This window comes from Falco punctatus, assembly GCF_963210335.1.
Source record: "Falco punctatus genome assembly, chromosome: 1".
Classification (NCBI taxonomy): Eukaryota; Metazoa; Chordata; class Aves; order Falconiformes; family Falconidae; genus Falco; species Falco punctatus.
Window position 1 is genome coordinate 69,911,086 of NC_137580.1, and position 21,105 is coordinate 69,932,190.

General features: G+C 40.7%; 1 protein-coding gene across 4 annotated transcripts in view; it reads left to right on the forward strand.

The window, feature by feature from the left end:
* UBE2D3 (ubiquitin conjugating enzyme E2 D3) overlaps positions 1–21,105 on the forward strand; it is a 22,768-nt gene continuing 1,663 nt past the window's right edge. Inside the window, exons 1-7 of one of the 4 annotated variants that reach the window (XM_080386610.1) lie at positions 1–360; positions 14,618–14,681; positions 14,767–14,798; positions 17,321–17,398; positions 18,178–18,283; positions 19,623–19,716; positions 20,211–20,260. In XM_080386610.1, the coding sequence (XP_080242736.1) occupies positions 337–360; positions 14,618–14,681; positions 14,767–14,798; positions 17,321–17,398; positions 18,178–18,283; positions 19,623–19,716; positions 20,211–20,259 (447 nt within the window). In that variant the 5' untranslated portion in view covers positions 1–336 and the 3' untranslated portion in view covers position 20,260. Of the gene's footprint in view, positions 361–577; positions 648–1,176; positions 1,231–14,617; positions 14,682–14,766; positions 14,799–17,320; positions 17,399–18,177; positions 18,284–19,622; positions 19,717–20,210; positions 20,261–21,105 lie in introns of those variants that run through there. The other 3 variants (XM_080386613.1, XM_080386612.1, XM_080386611.1) reach the window with 3 other exon arrangements.

Genomic DNA, 21,105 nt, shown 5'->3' on the forward strand with positions numbered 1-21,105 from the left:
ACCCCCTACCCCACACACGCCCTTCCTCCTCCCGGCGGTGACGGGAGGCGGCGGAGCGGCGCGGCGGGTGGAGCGCTCCCCCGGCGGCCTCCCCGGCGCACGGCCTCGCTGCCCGCAGGCAGGCGGGACTCCGGGCGTCCGCCGCGCTCCGGTCGGGCGCCCCCCTCGGCTGTTTCCGGAGGAAGGAGAAGCGCAGCTGCCCCCTCCCCCCTCTCCGCTTTCCTCCTCCTCCTCCTCCTCGCTTGCTCCCTCCCTCCCGGCCCCCCCTCGGCGCGAGCGGAGCGCGGAGTCACCGCGGCGCACAGACGGGCCCGGCGGCGGCGGCACTCGCACACAATGGCGCTGAAACGCATCAACAAGGTGAGCGCCGCGGCTCCTCCTCCGCCTGCCCCCCGCTGCCCCCCCTCCCCACTTCGGCCCTTTTTTATTTTTAGTTCTGGTTCCCCCCCCCCCCCCCCCCCCCCCCGCCCTGGGAGAAGAGGGCACGGCTCCGGCGGCGCTCCAGCCGGGCTCGGCGGGGGGGAGGGGAGGGGAGGCGGGAGGCCGGCGGAGCGAGGCCGGGCAGCGGCCGGTTCCTTCCGGCGAGGCCGCGGCCCGGCTGGGGCGGCGAGGCCGGTCTCTCCGGGCCTAGGCCCGGGGCCTCGGAGGTCGGCCAGGGCTGCCGGGGGGGGTGGAGTGGGTGGGAGGGAAGGCTTGGTTGGGGCGGGGAGCGGCAGCTCCTGGGGACGCTCAAATGTCAGCGCAACCCGGAGCCACTCCGGCGCGGCGGTGGCGTCGCCGCCACTGCCCCTCCGCCGCCGGTCGGCCCGGATGGTGCCGGTAGGTGTGTGCCGGAGGGGCTTTCGGCCCGATGGCGGCCCAGCCCGGGGCAGGCGGCCGGCCTCTCGGGCCGGTCTCTCCCCTCTGGCGTGCAACTTCTTTCCCGCATTGTAAGATGGCGGCGGGTTCGCCTAGTTCGGGTTCTTTCCGGGATCTCTCGCTTTCTGCAATAACATGACACACACACCCGCGCGTCCGCGCTCCCGTCGGCTCCGGAGCAGCCGCCGCGGTGCCATCGGCTCCCGCATTCGCTCCCCGGCAGCCCGGGGCCGGCCGGGCCCGCCCGGGGAGCGCTGGCCGCCTCGCCTCGCCCCCCGCGCCGGCGGGAGCGCGCACCGCGCCGCCGCCGCCCCGTTGCACAATCGGAGCCGGGTGGAGTAACTTCAAGGCTAACTCGGAAAAAATGCCGAGGTGATGAAAGTGTGGCCGGTTTGGGGGGGGGGGGGATTTTTTGTGTTTTTTTGGAGTGTGGGGCTTTTTGGGGGGGGGGGGGGGCTTAAACGTCTCCCGGGGAAGACTGAGGCTCCCGACGTGAGGTCGTGCTTGGGCAGCTTTAGGATTCCTTGGCGATAGCAGTTTGGGTTTGGGAATTGCTGGGATGTAATTGCAAACGCCATGGGAGCGCAGTGGCGTTACCGGGAAGTCGCTGCTGATCTGTGCTCCTACGCGAGCGACGTGGAGCGGTTACGTATTTCGAGAGCTGAGAGGAGTTTCTTGGTCATCTCGGAGCCTGCCAAGATGGCAGAAAGTCAGCGCGTCCTGGAATCGGGGGACTGAACTTCGGTGCACAAAACACCTTTTACAGAGGGTGTATAAAGTTTGCCTGCTGTAATTTCACATCTCTGGCAGTGCTTGCGGGCATATTTTAGTCAGAATGAGCTTATTTATAATTTATGAGTGAAATGATAGTTCTGTTATCCCTGAAAATTTAAAATCTATTCTGGGTTAGTGGTAGCTAAATGAGTCGTCTTCAGAGTATGGCTGCGCTCTCACAAGAATTTGAAAACAATTCCTTTTGAATCTGCCATCAGAACTTGTTCTTGTGGTGGATGATATCACTTGAGTTGAAACACAGCTAGGATACTCCCTGGAATGCTTTGTCATCAACTCATGCTTATGAAACACATTCAGGCGCTGCAGGTAGGAATATATTGTCAAACACAAACCAAGACAAGCCTCCACTTACATAGTAATCTAGTGGTCAAAACCTTAAAACCATTCACCATGACTCTTGAATCAGTAAGTCACCTCTGACTTCAAGGTTTGGGCCTGTTCTGTGCAGTCTCTTGTCCTGTATTGACATTTTGTGGCACTGTGTAGTGTAGCAAGCTTCTTCCTTTGCCCTGTGCTAGAGTTTAGGACCGGTGAGACGGTTGGGTTAGGGTTCTTTTTGGTTTGGGGTTTTTTTTGAAGGTGCTTTTTTAAATCACTTTAATCACACTATGCTACAAGATACGCTTCCAGGTTCACATAGGGTTTACAGTTTTGATTTCGTATTTGCCAAGCTGGAAAAAGATGGTTTGCTAGAATGAAACCACTGCTTGCAAGTAGCTTTCTTTACAGGCATGGTTTCCAATACAAATGTTTACTGGGATGGGATTGAGGCTGAAATCCAAATATAGCATGGCCAATTTTGTAACAGGGTGGTTGTGTATTTAGATTTTAATCTTGCTGGCTGGTAAAGCCAGAGAACGGCACTCTGTCACCAGTGAGCTGAGATCCCCTGTCTTCCAATTGTAAGGTCACAAATCAGACCTTGAAACTCATTGTTGGCACTAGATCAGAAGAGTCTAAAGAGAGACCAGGACCTCAGAACGTTGTAATCACACGTAGCTGATTTAGTCTTTCTTGTGGTATTACCTGTCAGAACTAGAATTCATCGTCTCCTGCAGCAGATGACATCCCAGATGCACCAGTGAAGGTATTTTCAGTCTGTTTGGCTGTCTTTGGCTTTATTGACTTGATATATCGAGCAAAATAAAATTCTTTATTACATTGGGTGAATCAGACTTTCAGACTGTATTAGTGTCTGTAAATTTAATCTGAGGTATGTTACACGTTCAGAATACAACTCCTACTTAACACGGAACTGGCATATTCTGCTTTTGGCTTGGAAATGAAAGCACATGGGTATTCATGGGTTATGCGTTGGGATGTACTTCTGGAATGCCCTTTGTAAAGCACTGTCCAAACTGAAGTACTTGTCAGGTACATAGTCTGTCCCCGGCAAGATTGTGTTATGCTGGAGCTCATCATCGCACCTGTGCCATCTGTTCTGAAGGTAGCTTGCATTCAGTTGGCAAAACTCTGCTTTTCTTGATGAGGCTTGCTTTGAAAAGAGTTGCAGTTTTATTATAAGAAGTGAGTGCTTTTGCCATGGAGTAGTGTGAACCTGCATCTTAATTTTAACTGTTTCCTTTCCTGAGGATGAAATTTACCCACCAGTTGTGGGTTTGGGGTTTTTTTCCACAAATTCATGCTGATTCATAAGCTTGTATCTAAATGCTTGATAGATGCTGGTGGCACATTGTCTTGGTCTGAAGTGTTGAGTGGTTCCTGCTAAATGCACATCTTGTAATTGCTGCAGCCTGTTGGTGCTTCCGCTTCGAATGATGGTGATCTGGTAGTAAGGAAGCACTTATGCAGGAGTAGGGAATTGGGAATGAGTAAAATTGAGAAAGCTTGGGAATGTTACATTGTTGATATACATCCATTTTATCACTGCTGTACACATCCATTAAAGTGAGGTAGTATAAAAGGTGTAAGTAATGATCTTGAACAGGCTGAAAATAGAATTAATACAGGAGATGTATGCATGAAATGTCTCACCTCTGAAATCCTTCAGAAAACTTGACCCTGCTGTGTTTTATGTCCATTTGGTTAAGCATAGCACAAGCCAGCATCATTATGTTGGTGTATTTTATTAGAAAAATCTGAAGCGGAGTTGACATCCTGAAGGCTGAAGGTGGCAAAATCATTTATCACTACTTAAGTACAGGTAGAAGGCTTCATTGACAGTGGTGGAGTGGAGACTAAATAAATATTTTGCTTAAGGCTATAGCCTCCACTGCTAATCTTAGATGTATAATTAATTGCAACTTTACCCCCCCCTTCCTCCAGATGCTCATAGTAAGAAATGCTACTAACTCTGGAGGTACACAATATTTTTCAGAGATTGGATGTAGTATGGAGCAATGAAGGCAGCGTAGAAATCTGCATTAGTTTAACCAAAGGTAAACTTTTGTAGGAGTGATTCAGAGTTACAAAGTCTGCTTATTTTGTTTTAAACTACTACTCTCTTTGTTTGAACTTAAGATATTTTTTTGAAATTCCATACTAACTAGAAAAAGCTGTTTGGAATCAAATTGTGTTCTCAGAATGAAAGCTACAATACTTTATTTTTGCAGGCAGTCTTGGATTTCGTTTGCTGGTCTTACTCAAAATAGTTAAATAACTTGAAGTTGTGTGACTGATCTTATGCTTTGAATGAATGTCTAGAAGTAAGTCTGGATTTGTCTGTTTAGGGGCTCAGAAAGTTAATCTTAACTAGCTAATGAGATGCTGTTGATCTAAGCTTAGTTAAAATGCTTTAAACCTTTGTGAGTGCTTTCTGTATGTATTGAATTGTCTTTTTTTACTTGAGTTAATTCACCTTAACTATTTGGAGCATCCAGGGGTATAGAGAGTCCTGCCTCAAGTAGATAATGCAGTGCAGCTATGGCACTTGGTGGTTAGAAGGGTTGTGTTGAGCCAGAAGGCAGTGGTTTGTTTTAAATCATGAGATTTCAGTAATGGAGTTCAGGAGGCAGGAGTATGGAAGAACTTCAGTGTTTTTGTACAAGTCAGAATAAAATTAAGTGTCAGATGAAAGTTGTCATCACCTAAAATCTGTTTAAGATTTAGCTTATCTGAGTAGTCAAAAGTGACATTTATACTATGAAATTAATGTCATTACAGTGGAAATAACGCTCCTTAATTGGGTAGGCTTGATACCCATATTCAAGTCCAGCATTTACTAAGGTCTTGGAAGAGTTTTAAGAACAGATCATTTTTTATGAGAGAGAAAAACTGATGCTTACTTAACTAGAAAGTTTGGACTGCAGTAACTTAAAGATTTCTCCTGTTAATTGGGCACTGTGCTCGTGAAACAAGTTCCCAGTCAGCATAGGTTTTCAAATATGTGCATTGGAATGGGGGAAGAAGGGGATTGTAATTTCACTTAAGTAATTTACAGAACTTCAGAGATCAGTGTTCCATTAGATGGGTACTTCTTGCATACCTTAAAAACAGAGATCTCCAGTATGTGAAGGATTTGGGTGGGATAATGTACAGGGTATAAACGTTGTCCAGCCAAGATACTCTTCACAATCATTCCAGCTTTTAAAGATCTGTTTTGTTAAAATAAGCCAGTGCTTTTGCTATTATTCACTGCATAAATTTCTTCTACAGAAGAGCTGATGTAGGACTCCACAGCAGAAAGAGCTCCCTTCAACCACCTCCCCAGTCTGTAACCAGCTCTGAAGCATTAAGGCCTTTCGTTGCACTCATACATTAATGGGTAAAGGGTGGGGGAAGGATGTAAACAGCTGTAAGTAGCAGCTGTTGAATACAAAGCAGTAAACTGCCTCTTGCCAAAGGCATCTCTGTTCCTTGTGGAGGCAACCTCTAGCCTGGCATCATCCTCCACCCGCGGACATTTTCTGTGTCCACTTGGTTGAACTGTGTTGGGAGGAGAGAGAGGGGATGGAGGTTCTTAACCTTGTCTGAGATGTCAAGTGACAGCTGGTAAGGAGGAGCAGAAACGGGCAGAGTTTTTGCGTGGTTCAGATTAGGGCATTCATACTCTAGCTCAGATAAATCTTTCTGTTGCAAATATTAAGGTTTTGCCACTTTGTAACTGTCTGCCCTGTGTTCTTGTATAGGTCCCTCCCCTGTGCATCAGAGCTGGCAGATGGGAACATGTGGTCTGCGTGTCAGCATTAGGTCTGATATCTCAGTATAAGCTGACTTTTGTTGGTAGTTTAGGCTAAGATGCTGTAGCTTACGTTGAAAAGGCTGAATTACAGGCATGCATTTTCTCCTGTGGCTGATGTGATGTATTAACCTGCTGGTATAATATGCAGGAGAAAAAAGAATTAGGGTAAGAAATTAAATCAGCAAGGGGAATGTACATACGATTGCAGACAGTAGTGCATTTTTATATGCAGTTGCTTTTTGTCCAGTTGGCTTTATCAGAACAGAGTCTTAAACTGTGTTGAGTTGCACATGCTGAAGAGTTTTGTAAACTTCTTGAATCTAACATTAACGCCTCAGACACTAAATTGAAAGTATAGGAGCTTTTTAAAAAACTTTCCCTTCAGTGGGCTTTTTATGGGGCGCTGATCTGATACATTAAATGTAGTATGTTGCGTTGAAAAAAAATTATTCACAAGTTTAAATTGGTGTTTATGCTGTTGGCAACTCTTTGTAGAACACTTGGATGTAGACAAGGTTTAATGTTGAAGAATGGGCCTAATTGAGCATTGCAGGATTCAGGACTGAAAGCTAAAGAGAGGGGATTTTTAAAATTATTCAAACATTATTCAAAGCCTTCTTACCCACAGTAAGCTTAGTATTAAAATTTTGTGTAAAGGAAGCCTTTGTTCTGAATCTCATCCCTTTGAGATACATGATATGCTAGACATCTTCAGGATCTTCTGCAGTTTTTTTCCAGTGTAATTGTGATAGTGTTTTTTTTAATTCTCATTTTAAGAAAGCAAGATGGAGGGATTGTAGACTGCTTTGCAAATGTTAGGGCCCAGTAAAAAGAGACAAATGTTTAATCCTTCCCACAAGCATCTGGACACCAGAGTTGCAAGCTGAACTGAGTGCAGATGCTAAAGTGCTTTAGGCCTTCCTGATGGAAGGGCATGAGGATTGTGTTAAGTGCTCAGCTAACTTTATAGCAAGCTTTCTTTGTAACCTGGAGTTAGGTTGGCCAGGTGCTCATTGCTTCTGAGAGCTCTTCCAAGAGCTCCTTTAAGTTTCTAGTATAGGCGAGTGTCCTGCTCTAAGGCAGTGTTTCCCAACCTTTGCTGGCTTATTTGAGTAATAATGCTGGATAATTCTCCAAATCAGGTAACCAGACTTTTTGGTTTTCTTTTTAGCCTTAGTTTTAATTTCTTCTTGCCTTGAGTAATTCAGGAGAATCTTCTGAATCACAATTTACCAGATGAGCAATGGCCCCCTTCTGTTCCCCTAATTCAGGGTCTGTTCACAAACACGATTTTAAACGCTTTTTACTTATTGTATATTTTTTTTTCAAGACCCTTGTGGACATTGGTTTTCTCTAGATAGCTGAGGTGGAGCTCATCCTACAGACAGGCCCTTAGTTTTGCATCTCTACCACTAGCTGTTCAAAACAGAACTATTATGAAGGGTAGTTACATGTGATAGCATAATAACGTTAGGGTAATTGCAGAGCTGTAGGTAAGCTAGTGTAATCATCCCTGCATAGCTGTATTCATGGGATATACCCCTATGATATATTGCAGTAGCTTCCACATGTATCTTTGGATCCATACAAAACATGGACAGGTAAAAGTCAAGACAGTTTTTTAAAAGCAGAGCTGATTTTCAGAGTTTATTAAAGTAGTAAATTTAAGAATAATAGATCAGACTACATCTAAACAATGAATTCACCACAGTGATTACAGGTGTGGTGTTACTTGTTAGAATATTAATTTGATAACATTGTTGTGCGATCCTCATTTCCATACATTTCCTTGAGAACATGGAGAATTCTTGTGCCTTTATTCAGAAAGGGCAGACTTGGCAAGGTTAAGCGCCCAATTAAGGCTGCTTGTAATTTCTACAAAAACTTGCCCCGTGTGCCATCCATCCCCAAAGCTGTTTCTGTAGGCTCGGTAAAGTCTAGGAGGGCCCTGTTGCATGGAGTCCAGGGCAGTGCATGTACAGCTGCTGCTGCTTTCAGTTGATGCATTGGATGCAGGTGACTGGGGTTCTGCTGCACCCTTGACGAGCTGCAGGGCAGTGTGTTGGAAGGCTCTCCTGTAATGCTGCCAAACCCTAGCATCTAATGAGTGTTAAACCAGCATTTGTGTGAAATTGTCTATCACAATGCCAAAATCTCATTCCTGAGTGGTAGCCATCAGGCCAGAGTGCCTTACTTGGAATTCAGACTTCTTTCCAAGTACATCACTGTTTCCCAGTCACTCAGTTTCATTTAGCTAGGTGTGTCTTGCTGCTTCTCTTACGGCTTCTTAGTACAAGTTACCTTTTTTGGGGGCTGCATTGTAGTCCTGGTTTACAGAACTGAAGTTCAGTGGTTCTTGCACGAAAAAAACTCCAAGTGGAAAGTATGCTAAGTTCCAGGGTCCAATATTCAAAAGCTTGGGAATGCCAGAATTAAAATACCCAGTTATTGAATGGGTAGGTAGTCAGTGTGCACAGCCCTCATTCTAGACTGCCCATGGGTGTTTTAATAGCTCTGTTATTTTCAGGGAATGGTAATCGTTGTAGTACCACAGAACTGATGTGTGTAAAGCAGTCAGATTTTCTTCATCTTGAGTAAGACAGCTGCTGTGGATTTTGATGACTTTGGGGGAAATGAGCCACACAGTTCAGAGCATGACTATGGGTGTGTACTTGCCACCTTCTTTCAAAGTTTGTTCCAAAAGCCTTTTCTGAGTGACCAGGAAAGGAAGGTTGATAACAGCTCCTTTTCCAGTCGGATCTGTCCAGCTGCAGAGTTGAACTCTGCAAAAGGTTGGAATACAGTACAGATCCACTCTGAAATTTGCCAAAAGCTGTTACCTACCATTGTACACCTTCCAGATCTCAGAATAGATGAGAAGAGCTGTAGACAATAGTCTCATTCACGGAGGGCTTGTGTACTGAAAGGTAGGCTCTTTGAAAAGAGAGTGTGTAGTCATCTGAGTAGTTTGTATCATAGTCCAAGCACACAAAGTGACTCAATTACAGTTGCACAGCAGTCTGGCATTTCCTTCCTTGAGTGTAAGGCTTAAAAAAATGAATGTTTCTATGTTTTTCTTTTAATATACCATTATGATATTGCTGTTATAGATTGTACAGACAATAGGCAGTGTGTAGCCTGAAAAATCTAGTAGTAAAGGCTTGATAAAGAAGAACCATGAAAGATAGAAGCAGCAGAATAATTAAGATGGGGACAGTCACAACTGGTACATTCCTGGTCATGTTTTGGGTCTCTTAAAAACTGTTCTATTTTTACTCTTCGGCCCTTGCTGTTTTCTGTGACTGCTTTTCATGTGTTTTCTCTGCATATTTGTGCTAAGTTTTGTTTCTGGTTTTTTTTGTAATGACAGGAACGTACATCTTTCTGTATCATGCACTGTCTTTATACTTAGGTTTCGATCCATTTATTGTTAGCCAAATGGCCAGCTTCTTTGAAACTGATAATTTTCTGCTGGTTAAACTTGTCTTGTGATGTGTATTGTGCCATTGCTTTCTTATTCAGCTTAGAAATCCACATTTGGTGTTTTTTTCAAACTATTACTTTCTGCTTTCAGGGGTAATTAATTTTTGTGCTGCAAAAAGGTTGCAGATGCAGGTGTGTGGGATGAGGCAGTAGTTCTTTGTTGGTTGACACTTCTTAATCTTCAAACAAGCTTAAATGTTCTTCCCCTCCCTTTATAGCTGCTTCCAATCCTTCCTTCTTTTTTAAAGCTGTTTTCAGCTGTGAGCTAATAAGCAAGACTAATGCAGTGATGGATTTTTGGATGCTTGGAGTTTGAAATGCCCTGTTTGACACTGACAACATTAGACAAGCACTCAAATTAATAGATATTGGGGGGGGGGGGGGCGTTTTTTGCTTAAAAGTTGGGGGTTTTTTAATTTAAACTTCTGATTTAACTGCATATCACCTTTCATGCCCTTCAAGGTAGGATGAGTTATTGTCTGGAAACTTAAAGGAAATTAACCCTACTTTTTCCATTATGCTTTCTTGATTACAAACCAGAAAGCTGCAATATATGATTTTAATAAATCATGTGTTACAAACCAATATTAAATCATTACAAACCAGTATTAATCTAACTGAGTTTATGCTTGCGGAGGAAAATGGGTGATGTTCTGTCACTCTGATGGGACTGATCTTCTGCCACTCTGTATTTGTCAGCTGCTACTATCATTAAAAATAAGCCCTGGCTATTTCCAGCTTAAACTAGAAAAATGTAGCAGTAGTGCCACAGGGAGTATGAATTCTGACAAATGAGAAACAAAAGGAGCTGCCGCAGATACTGCTTTACTTGGTACCTTGCAGAAAGGCAGCTTGGTAGGCATCAGGATGTTACTACTTAAAAAATTTGCTCAGACCTGAAAACTTCTGTGAGAAAAGCAGCTAGTTCCCTTAATATTTTCCTTTACAGTCTTGCTCATGTGTATTTGGATGAGGTATCCTTTGTCATTCTTTAAATTTTCTTCATCCTTTAGTATGACTTCTATAATCTTTGAAATAGCTGGTAGAGAGCTATAATCTTTGAAATAGCTGGTAGAGAGGAACAGTTTAAGGGTTTTTCAGCAGCTTTTCTGTTCCCCACCTGCCCCCCAAAAGAAGTGGTTTATGGTAGGATCGTAGTCCTGCGTTCACATGTGTCAGTGTTTTGGAGTATCATTTGAAGCATAAGCCCTATTTTCTGTGTTACGATTATATTTGTACAAAGCAAGCAGATTAGTTAGCTTTTTATAAGCATTTATTTCTTGAAAACATTAGTTTATTTTTTTGTTAGCTTTCTGGTGGATAGAGAAAGAGAAGAGAGAAGGTTGAGAATGGGGCTGTTTAGTGTAACTGCTTCTCACTACAGAATGGGAAACTGGCAGAAGACTGTGGTCTGAGTTTGTGTTAAAGCAGGTCTGTCTGTCTGCAGGGATGGCTGCTGTTGCTGTGGTTAGAGTTATCTCTCCGTTCCCAACCTCTGTTGCAGAATTGTGCGTGTATTGAATATGCTACGTTACCGTTGTCCTCTAACAGTAGCATTGGCACTTAAATGGCCTTTAAATCTGTAAAATGCTAAGTGACTAATCATCCTTGTGGAGAGGTAGGAACTATCACAGCTTTATATTTGGAAACTGGGACACAGAAAGGGTGATATGCTGGAGCTATACCGGAAACCTCTGGCAGTGCCAGAGGCTGCTAGTCATGGTTGTAATTCAAGACTAATCCTTTCCGATGGGCACATAACGCATCACTCTGAACCAAATTTGGGCTATTGTTGCTATGTAAAGTCTTTGGAATTTGCTTCATGGGATTTTATATTTTTTCTTAAGCCACCTGCAAAGTGAAAAACTGTAGCAGCTGACTCCAGGGAAATGTGGGTTTGATTTATGGGATTTTTAAGAGTTTGGGATGTAGCTTAATACCTCTTGACCAAGGAGAGCGCTACTGAAACTGAATGTAAACAAAAAGAAGCAAAGTTGGAGGTACAAGTATTGCAGCAGAAGGAATATTAGAAGCATACAGCCATTATACTAGAAAATTTACAGAACAGTGCTTGAACATTTTTTAATTCTAGAATACTAGGTAAATTCAAAACACTGGTTAAATGTTTCTTTGTAAAATTAAACTTAATGTGGTCTTTGTGAGAAATGGGTGAAAGCAGGGGAACAATCATGAGCTAGTTTATTTAAAAAAAAAAAAATTGCTTATGGAAATGATGAAGCTTAGTTTGATGTCAGAGGTATTTTTCAGCTTAAGTATTTTCCAGTTATAGACTATTTGCTCTTGATTGCTAAGCTGAGAAGGTCAGTTTGTGTTTCTGCTGCTGAGTGGGAAGCCTTAAAAAAAAAAAAGCTCCCATTCCTTGAATGAAATGCTTCAACTGTGCAACAAATATCACAGCCCATGTGCCTCTACTTGTTTAGTTTCTAGTTATTCCAGTTTGTTGGATTCAGCAGTGGTAGCTTTCAGAGGGAGGTGCTTAAAATTCCACAGGGACCTTTCTGCTCCCGTGTGGCAGAAAGCCTCCCTCCTTTTCTGTAGATGTGCGATGTTGCACACTTCACAGGGAGGTGAAATGGGTCTGGTGTTACTGTAAGCAGGCAAAGCTAGCCAGTGCGGTTCATGTTTGCTTGACATTTTCTGTGACACTTCACACTCCGCTGAAGCAAACAACTTCACTGCAAACTTCGCTCTTCTGACCGTAGCACCTAAGAGAAGCAAGCACAAGGATGTGTGCTGCCTCAGCTTCTTTTCTTCCTGAATATAGTGGGTGAAATACTTGTTCTGGGGTTGCAATGCTAAGTGGTCTTTCATGCATTTCTAACCTTATCAGTATTTTGAACTGCTTTGTTTAGCACAGTTAAGGTTTTTTACTGATGTGTTTTGGGCCAGACAAAACTTAGTCCTTTAGCTTATGAAAATCACTGCTTGTTTTCTCTAGAACAGTTCAAGTAGTTAAAAGGGGCAACTCTGCATGGACATGTATTTTGAAACAACTGGAGACTGGAATATTAAATTTGTGTGTCTCAGCTTGTAAATTATTCTTAATATTACGGAAGGGTGTGTTTTGCAGAAATATTTCAGTGGAACTTACTAAATTTAGTGTTTGTTTTACATTTGTAATCCTACTTATATTTACTTTTCCTAGTTGAATTACTGATATACTCTAATTTTCCTCCTGTATTAAAATACCTTATTTTTATCTTGGGTACTGATTTCTGGTTTCTCTGAAGATACTGCTATCTTTTGAAGAGTACTCTAGTCTAATGCACATACCTCTGACAGTCCACTTTATGCTGATCTTTTCTCATCCTTGTCTTGCTACTTATTTTTATAATTTTCATAAACTGCATGAAGAGCCTTTTCATAGTTCTTGGTCCCTGTGATAGGGTTTTTTTTAAAAAAAAAAAGAATCTGATCTTCCCAGATTAAATCAAATAATCCAGTAATAACTACACAACAACACTAAAATAGTAACATTTTTGTCTTTCTGCTTATTTTATTGCTACAATGTATTTTAAGGGACCAGATATCTTTTTTTCTCTTATATTTTGGAAATGGTTGATTGTTCATCTTCTACATTTCTTGTTTGCCTTTACTTGGATAATACCAATCTAACTTAGCAAACTTTTTGGAGGGTGCTGAGCAACATATGGACCTGTTAAGTGATATATCATGGCAGAAATAAATCCATCACAGGGACCCCTGATAATAATCCCTGATAAGTGTAGAGAAATGCATTCTAAATCAGTTTACTGTGATGATCTGAAAAGAACTGTTGCTCTTGCTTCTAAATAATAGCAGCAGCGAAATGAGCTGTAATATTAATTTCATTGTGCCATTGCTTGTCAAAACTGATAGAATTGTGTTTTATCGGTCTGATTCCAGGACAAAGCTGAAATCTGGTTAATCAGAAAGTTCATCAAAATTAGCATGTGTAGAAAGGGGAAATCCAGGACTAAGTTTGCTTAGTGGGTTTTGGTGGGGGTTTTTTGGTATGTGTTTTGGGTGTTTTTTTTTAAATGTATGGACTTCTGCATGCTCACATGTTGAAATGTTATTCTCCCTGTGTTTGGAGGAGCTATCATCTTACCAATGAACAAGGTGTTTAAGTTACAGGGAACGTAAGATTTTTTTCCCCCCTCATTTTGAGTTGGGTTACACTTAGTAAATTTTTATGAAGTGCAGAATTTGTGGATCTTCCCAGGCAAAACAGTTAGCTGTCTTGTCCAAATATGCATGTGTTTCCAGCATAATAGATGTGTCTGTGTTTCTTAAATGTCTGACAAAGTAATGGAAAGTTCTTGTTTTAATTGCTTGTATAGACTTGTAGCAAAATAGCTTGCATGCAACTTAATATATGGGAGAGGGACTGAAGGTTTCCCTCTTTTCATGACTTCTAGATGCCTTGACAAGTAAAGATTTATAGAAGGTTCTGAAGCCATTTTTATATTCAAGAGAGAGCAGGGAAAAGGGAAAAGGCATCTGTTACATTCTTAAACTGTGAATGTATACATTTATTTTTAAAAGACACTCTCCAAACAACTTGTGAAGCTCTTAAACAAATTAGTGCTGAGCTTCTTTGATTGATCACAGCAATTTTGATACAACACAAGGGACCCTCCATCTGAAGTTTGTTTTCATTTCCTCTGTAATGAGGAAGGGAGGGAACTGTTTCCTCAGCTCAGTTATGCCTTTAAAATTATGAATAATGGTCTTAAATGTGAAGTTTAAAGTAAAAAATGCAGGTATTTTGCCTGATCCCAACACTTGTCAGCCTCTTTAATTTTCCTGTCTACTTTGATATATGCAAGATAAATACCTGCTGGGGGTAGTGGGGAAAATGAAACTGAATTTTTTTCCTTTCTGTTCTGAGTTTTGACACCAGCTGTTACATACATAACGCTTTCTGTTTCATAAAGACTCATCAATAGCTTTCTCTCTTCCCACTTCAGCCTTCTCTAGCTAAGAGTGAATCCTTGAAAAGCTTGACCAAGAAGTAGTTACTTTACCCGCTTTGAGCTCTGCGTCCTGTCTTCCTTTCTGTCCCTTCTTCAGCAGAGGTGTTTCTTACAGTAGTAATATTTGGAAAAGCATAGTCATTGTAGCTGTTTACCTTAATTGCTGGTTTTGGTGATTGTTGTCTCTATAAAGACATTTTTGTTGCTGATCTAGTGGTTCTAATAGTTGTTCCTGCACATTCTTCTGTGTTTGTGTATGAAAAAACTGTTAAGGGTTTTGGCTGGATATGAAGTGAAAAATTAGTTAGTTCGTTAATGTTCCTTCTCTGAGTATTTGTTTGTCCTTTTTTTTTTCCTAAAGGAACTCAGTGACTTAGCCCGTGATCCTCCAGCACAGTGTTCAGCAGGTCCCGTTGGAGATGACAGTAAGTAACCTTAAGTTTTATGTTTTGCTCGGCTAACTCAAAGCACATCATGCATAGATAATAATGCGGAGTTTTTCTTTTGTAGTGTTTCATTGGCAAGCCACAATTATGGGACCTGTAAGTATTCTAATTCTTGTGATGTAATATTAAACTAGTAGTTCTTATTCAGGAAGAAACTGTGGGGCTTTTTGTTTTACTTTTTCTTAAACTACCCTTATCAGGCTTTAGTTCTAAAGGTACTCCTTACAGTAGCAGAAAATGAAGGAGGGGGGAAAATTAGTCTGGTTTTATTGTGGGAATGTTTTGTGAGGACACGTATTTCAGCTGAAATGATCTCTAGAGCAATGTTAGGCATTATCACTTCATCTAGAAATTTTGCTTGCATTTAACTTTCTGAAGCTTGACTCTGGCATGAACTTTGTGCTAGGAGCTGGTCCCGGTGTCAGGAATTTGTTGGGATGCTTTTGTGTGGATCTTAGAACAGAACAGGGACTTTTTATTTGGTCTGATGTCATGTACTGAGATCTTGGGTACTTTTAGGAATAGAAGGGGGAAAAGTCACTGGAATGTGAGGTTCCAGTTATGACTGGAGGAGAAAAGTCAATGTTAAATGTTCAATAAGCATCTGAAACCTGAATGTGAGTTCTTTCTTGTAAAGAAGGCAAGTACTTGCCTTTACTGAAAACGTAACCTGCGAACATTTGACATCTGGGGTTCTCAGGGCTGGTTATCTATATTCAGAAAACAAAACCTTCTGTAACTTGAAGACAAATATTAGATGCCGGTAGACTTGCAGCCATGATGTGATGCTTCTGGTGAGGCTACAGAGTAGGAATTAAATATCAGTGATGCTTAATTGCTCTGACTTTACATTTAGCTACAAGTCTGGGTTTAGGAGGTTGCTACAGAATACGTGCTTATTAGAGGTTCACCTGGCTGGGAAGATGGCTCTCAATTCTGAAGTTCCTGGTCATCACTGATTTTAACTAGGTGCTTCAAAAAGATAAAACTGTTCAATAGCTATATTCATGCTTAAATGGCAAGGCATGTTCTGCCATACTATACTGAGTAGAACTTTACATGACTGATGTCTGCATGGTCATAAGGTGTTAAACATTGGTTGAATTTAAATCCGGTTTATTATTTTAGCTTCCCCTTCTGGTTTAATAAAGTACAGTTCCTTTTTTCCCCACATGGTTTTTGTGGTGTCAAAAGGTCTGCATTCCTGTTTCAAGATTGGACAGAATTGTGGTGTTAGTAGTTCTAGTGCTCCTGTGGTGTTGCTTAGTGCCTTTAATAACAGATGAGGCTTGCAGAACTAATCACCTGGCCCTTCCACAGGCTGTGATTTTCTTAAATAGCTGTAAGAGAGCTTGCATTGGTTTAACGTGTTCTAAGAGGAGTTTCTGAAATTCTGAAGATGTGTCCCCAGAATATATGCAGTAAAAAGGTTGCTTTCTGGCTCCTCAGGGCCTTGCATAGGATCTATTGACCGAATACAAGAAGTTGTATCTTGATTGCTAGGTTTTCAGTAGAGATTGGATAGGGTATAACCTATGTGTCTTCAACTTCAAGTCCCTTGTGTTGCAGAATTTCATTTTTTGTATTTAATGAAGTGAGATGTAGTTGTTTCCTTACACTGGTGAAATGTTCTTGCAATTAATATGAAAATTCAATTTACAAATAATTGAGGGTGTACCCTGTGTCTCAAATTCATTTTCCCTAGCCTTGAATCTAGAATTAAAAGCATTGTAATCTTCAGGTTAAACAATGAAATGTTAGCTCTATTTCAGAAGTTTAGTTATAGTTTCAAGTAAAGACTTGCTATATCTTCTTGTAACTAATAACTTACACAACCCCTATTTAGTCACTCCCTTTATTCTCTGCTTACTATCAGCTTATTTACTTCCACACGTTGCTTTACTGCTAGTAGCTAACACCTAAATGAATTATCCCTGCAGTTGTTTCTTTGGAGCAGGGAAATGTAAAATAGTTTTCCATATTAGGTTACAGTGAATTTCTAATACAGAAAGTATTAAAATTAAAAATTTCAAATACAGAATTAAAATTCACTTTAATCTTGATGGGGCATTTTATTTGGTGGTGCTTGTAGAATGAATTTACCATGTTTTGTTTTTGTCTTGTTTTTTTTTTGGTTTTTTTTTTTTTTTTGCAAGGAACAAGGAATTAACTGTGTATAGACATTTTTTTTATGCAGGCCTGAGCAGCACCTGAGGCAAGGGTGGAACTTAGGAGGGAATGGGAGGCACTTGGAGCTGTCTGTGGCCCCTGGGCTGGTTGTAACAAATGAGCTCCAAACACAGAACTTGAGTTTTTGAACCTGACAGGATCCCTGCTCTATGAACATTACTTTCTGGAGCTGCCTCAGAGGCGTTTGAATGCTTTTGCCAAGTTGTCCTGAGTGTATTGTGTCAGAGAAGCTGTTTTCTATGAAGTTCTAACTTGGAGAGGTCCATACAGAAAGTGACCTGTATGTGTTTGCATCTCTCTTGTGTTGGTGGATTAAACAGTTCAGTTGTTTAAATAAACTTCCTCTCCTTTTAGTTATTTAAAAACATCTTCAGCAGTACTCAGTCCTAAAGATTAATAATAGGAGAATTATTTGTTTGCTTTGACAGAATGACAGTCCATATCAGGGTGGTGTATTCTTCTTGACAATTCACTTTCCTACAGACTACCCTTTCAAACCACCTAAGGTAAGTATTGCTTTCTCATTTGTGAAATTAGGGCTCTTTAAAAGTGCTCTTTAAAGAACAGAGTACAGGACAGAAATAGTCAGCTTCTATATTGCAGTATTGTCTAATTCTCACTTTTTTTCACGCAATCTTACAGTATATTAGATAGATCCCTCTCTGGCTACCACAAGAATGGGTGTGTTACATATGTTTTAGAAGCAAATTCTTATATGTGGATTCTGAATGTCTTGGAATGATGTTGGATTTTATTTCTGTTTTTTCTTAATCAATAGGAAAACTCATTAGCTTTGTGTTACTCTTAAGAGTTCTTGCTGAGGGGACTGTCAAGTATTAGTGGTTAGGGTTGGTCTGTAGGAATGTGACAGTATGGATAGGGATTAATGTGCTGAGTAATTGTCAAGTATACTTTTTTGTAGCTTTATCAACCACTAGCGTTGTCTTCCAATTTTCAGTCAGTATAAAAGTGCACAGTTGGAGTGACTGCAATGTGAAGTTCTGTGATAGCAGTGTTACTGTGGTCCAGGCACTTTGTGTTGTCTTCCGGATGTAGGCACCTGTGATTAAAACCAGCCTTGTACTTGCCCTCTCTGTTTGAAATAGTGCCTGGTAACTGGAAACTGAGAGGTCGTGGCTTAGGTGCGCTTACTTGAATCTGATGCAGTTTAGCTGCTTAATCCTTTTCTTTTAGAGTAAATTGAGTTGACTAATACCTTGATTGAGAAAAAAGGGTCATGTCATCGTCATCACATACAGAAACACACTTTTTTTTCTTGTTGCAGGTTGCATTTACAACAAGAATCTATCATCCAAATATTAACAGTAATGGCAGCATTTGTCTTGATATTCTAAGATCACAGTGGTCTCCTGCTTTAACTATTTCTAAAGGTAACTTCCATGAAGGAGAAATGTTTCCATCTTGTGTTGATTATTGTGCTAAAAAGCTTTGATTGTTGTGAGTTTTTACTGGTCTTTTGATTTCCCTTACACATTCTAGCCTGTGTTTTGCCAATTTGATAATGATACCTTCCTGCGTTTTTAATGGATAATTGTTTATTCTAACACCTTCTGCTTCATGGCTGTTTAAGGCCTTGTCCGGCCTCTTACTTCCTTCAGTGTTCTTAGCAGAGCTTACTAGCTTGGAGCCAGAGAAATCTGCCAGCATTTGGACTGAAACAGGCCAGTGGTGGTGTATTTGAGCTAAGGCTGAGAAACTGGTAGCTGTCCATTTAAATACACGCTTGCATGTTAATTTAAAGATGAATTTAAAGTCAGTTTTTAGTAATGAAATCTACCTAGTTTTTTGACTGTGTCTAGAATTAAATACAGAGTTATACTGGCATATTTCTGTGGAAATGAACAAAAGAAGACTGTTACTGATGTGTTGCTTCCTGCCACTGTGCATTGGTATTGTATTACGTTACTTCATGAACTAAGCTTACTGATTCTACTTCAGGATAAACTGATGTTGTGCTGCAATAGAAGCTGTGTTGCTTTCCTTATTTTACTATAGTGCATAACAGTTTTTATTCTCAAATATTTCCATGATGATCAAATTTTCTTTTGCTTCAAAGCCACTGGTCACTGTGGCTTCAAAAGATCCATCAAAGTGCTCCGCTGTCTATAGAACTTGTAATTCCTGTCTGTCCATGGAGTTGGTTTGTGATTTGAATGTAGATTGACTACATTTTAATGCTGTCACTATTGTTTTTCTTTCAAAGCTGGTGTGAGAGCAGAGGATGAAGTCCTCATAGCTGCCTACAACAGTGCTACTCCTTTATGTTACAACAATACATGTAGTTTTATCAGTGCAGACCAGGGTATTGCTAGCTTACAACAGAGGAGGAATTCAGTCTGATATTTATTTTTTTAAATAGTTGGAGGAAGTTCTAGTTTGATATTAAAACATGGAATATAGTGGTCATGAGAATACATAACGTGCTGTTGTTGACTGCTATGTTGTGTCATAGTGCAGTGACAACAGTGCTGTTCTCGTGTGTGCTTGCTGACAGCAGTAAGTATTGGTAAATAGGAAACACAGTTCTGAGGAACTTTTAAATCATTCTGGGCTTTTTAGATTGGGTTACAAATTTTTTTAGGCCATATATCAGGAAAAAGCTTTTCAGGTTCTCTTCTGTGCTGACATTGTGCTAATACAAAGATCTGTGCTCCATTGTTTCTGAGATTGTTGCTCCTGTTTTGCATTGAGAATTCTTTTTTTTTACAGTTCTCTTATCCATTTGTTCACTGTTATGTGATCCAAATCCAGATGACCCACTAGTGCCAGAGATTGCACGTATCTATAAAACAGACAGAGACAAGTAAGTACAGAGTTGTGTAAGACTGATATTTTAACAAACCTTGTAAGAGTGGATTGTCAGACAGCAATTGTTGAGTGAGCCTTTTTTTAAAATCTAGAATGGAGTGAACTTGTGTGTCAAAGTACCACCTGTTCTTGGTAGTGCATAATTTAAAACCAAAAGGGCTTAGTATCTTTGAAGTTGTGGGTGAAGGAGACTTTTTCTCACATGCATGGCAGTATTTCAGAGTATGTATTGCTCAGTGTTTTGCTTACCATGGTTAAATAGAATATAGTTAGCTCTAGATAGCTTTGTTATTTAGGTGCTTTCTTTTGGTAGCAGTGTGGTGTTTAATTTTGGTGCTTCCCTTGAAAAAAGACTTTAACACTTTTTTCCTATCTGTGTTGAAACAACTTTTTTTTGTGATGTGTTCTTAACATCTTGCACAGATAGAATTATATGAATTTCTTTGAGTTTTTCATATATGTTAATGCTAAATATACTTGTCCAATTAGGTACAATAGGTTAGCAAGAGAATGGACAGAGAAATACGCTATGCTGTAGGGTAAGAATATCTGCACATCATGGTGCATTTAACAAAATGGAAACTTGTCAGCACTTGGGTGCTGCATGCTCTAAGGCACTGGATTCACTAACAGATGCACCAATTACTGAACTTGGATATTTAACAGCTTGATCTGTGGTTAGTGTGAAATGTATTGGCTAGTCACTATTTCTCACAGATACTGCTCTTGCATGGCCAAAAAAAAAAAAGTATGAAATAATTACCAAATTTTGAGTCAGCTTGTCAACTTGTTCTGGTAAGTATTTACCCAGATTTTGTCAGAACTTTTTTAAAAGGGATGCCCTGTAGTGAGACATCATAGACATGGGTGAATTTAGACAATACAAATTTCCAAGTTTTTCTTACTCAGCAGTGTCTGTCTTCTGCATATAAACTAGGAAAATGTATGGGGATTATGTTCTGCTTGTATAGTTGAAAATTAACTTCTACTGACAAGCATGGAGTTAAGTATAAACTAATTGTCAGCTCAATTCCTGTGGAAGTGGTGTACTTAAATATTCTTATGTTGTTTTTAAAAGTTGAGTAGTGTATTCACGTGGACAGAGAATATGAAGTGTGAAGAAATGCTGAGTGTTATTTTACTGTAAATGGGAAATCTCACATTCTGTATCCGATGATGATATTAAGCAAGTAGTCTTTACTTACGGCATGTGGTATCTTTAATCTAAGGACAATATTTAAACAAAATGCTCCCCTTGCCTCTCCCACCCCAGGTGACGTCTGTTCCTGCCTCTTCAGTAGTTTTTCACAACACACTTCTAGCAAATCTGCTTGTGTTGAATTTGGGGTGTTGCATATAAACTGGAGAACATGCCAGTTAGCCT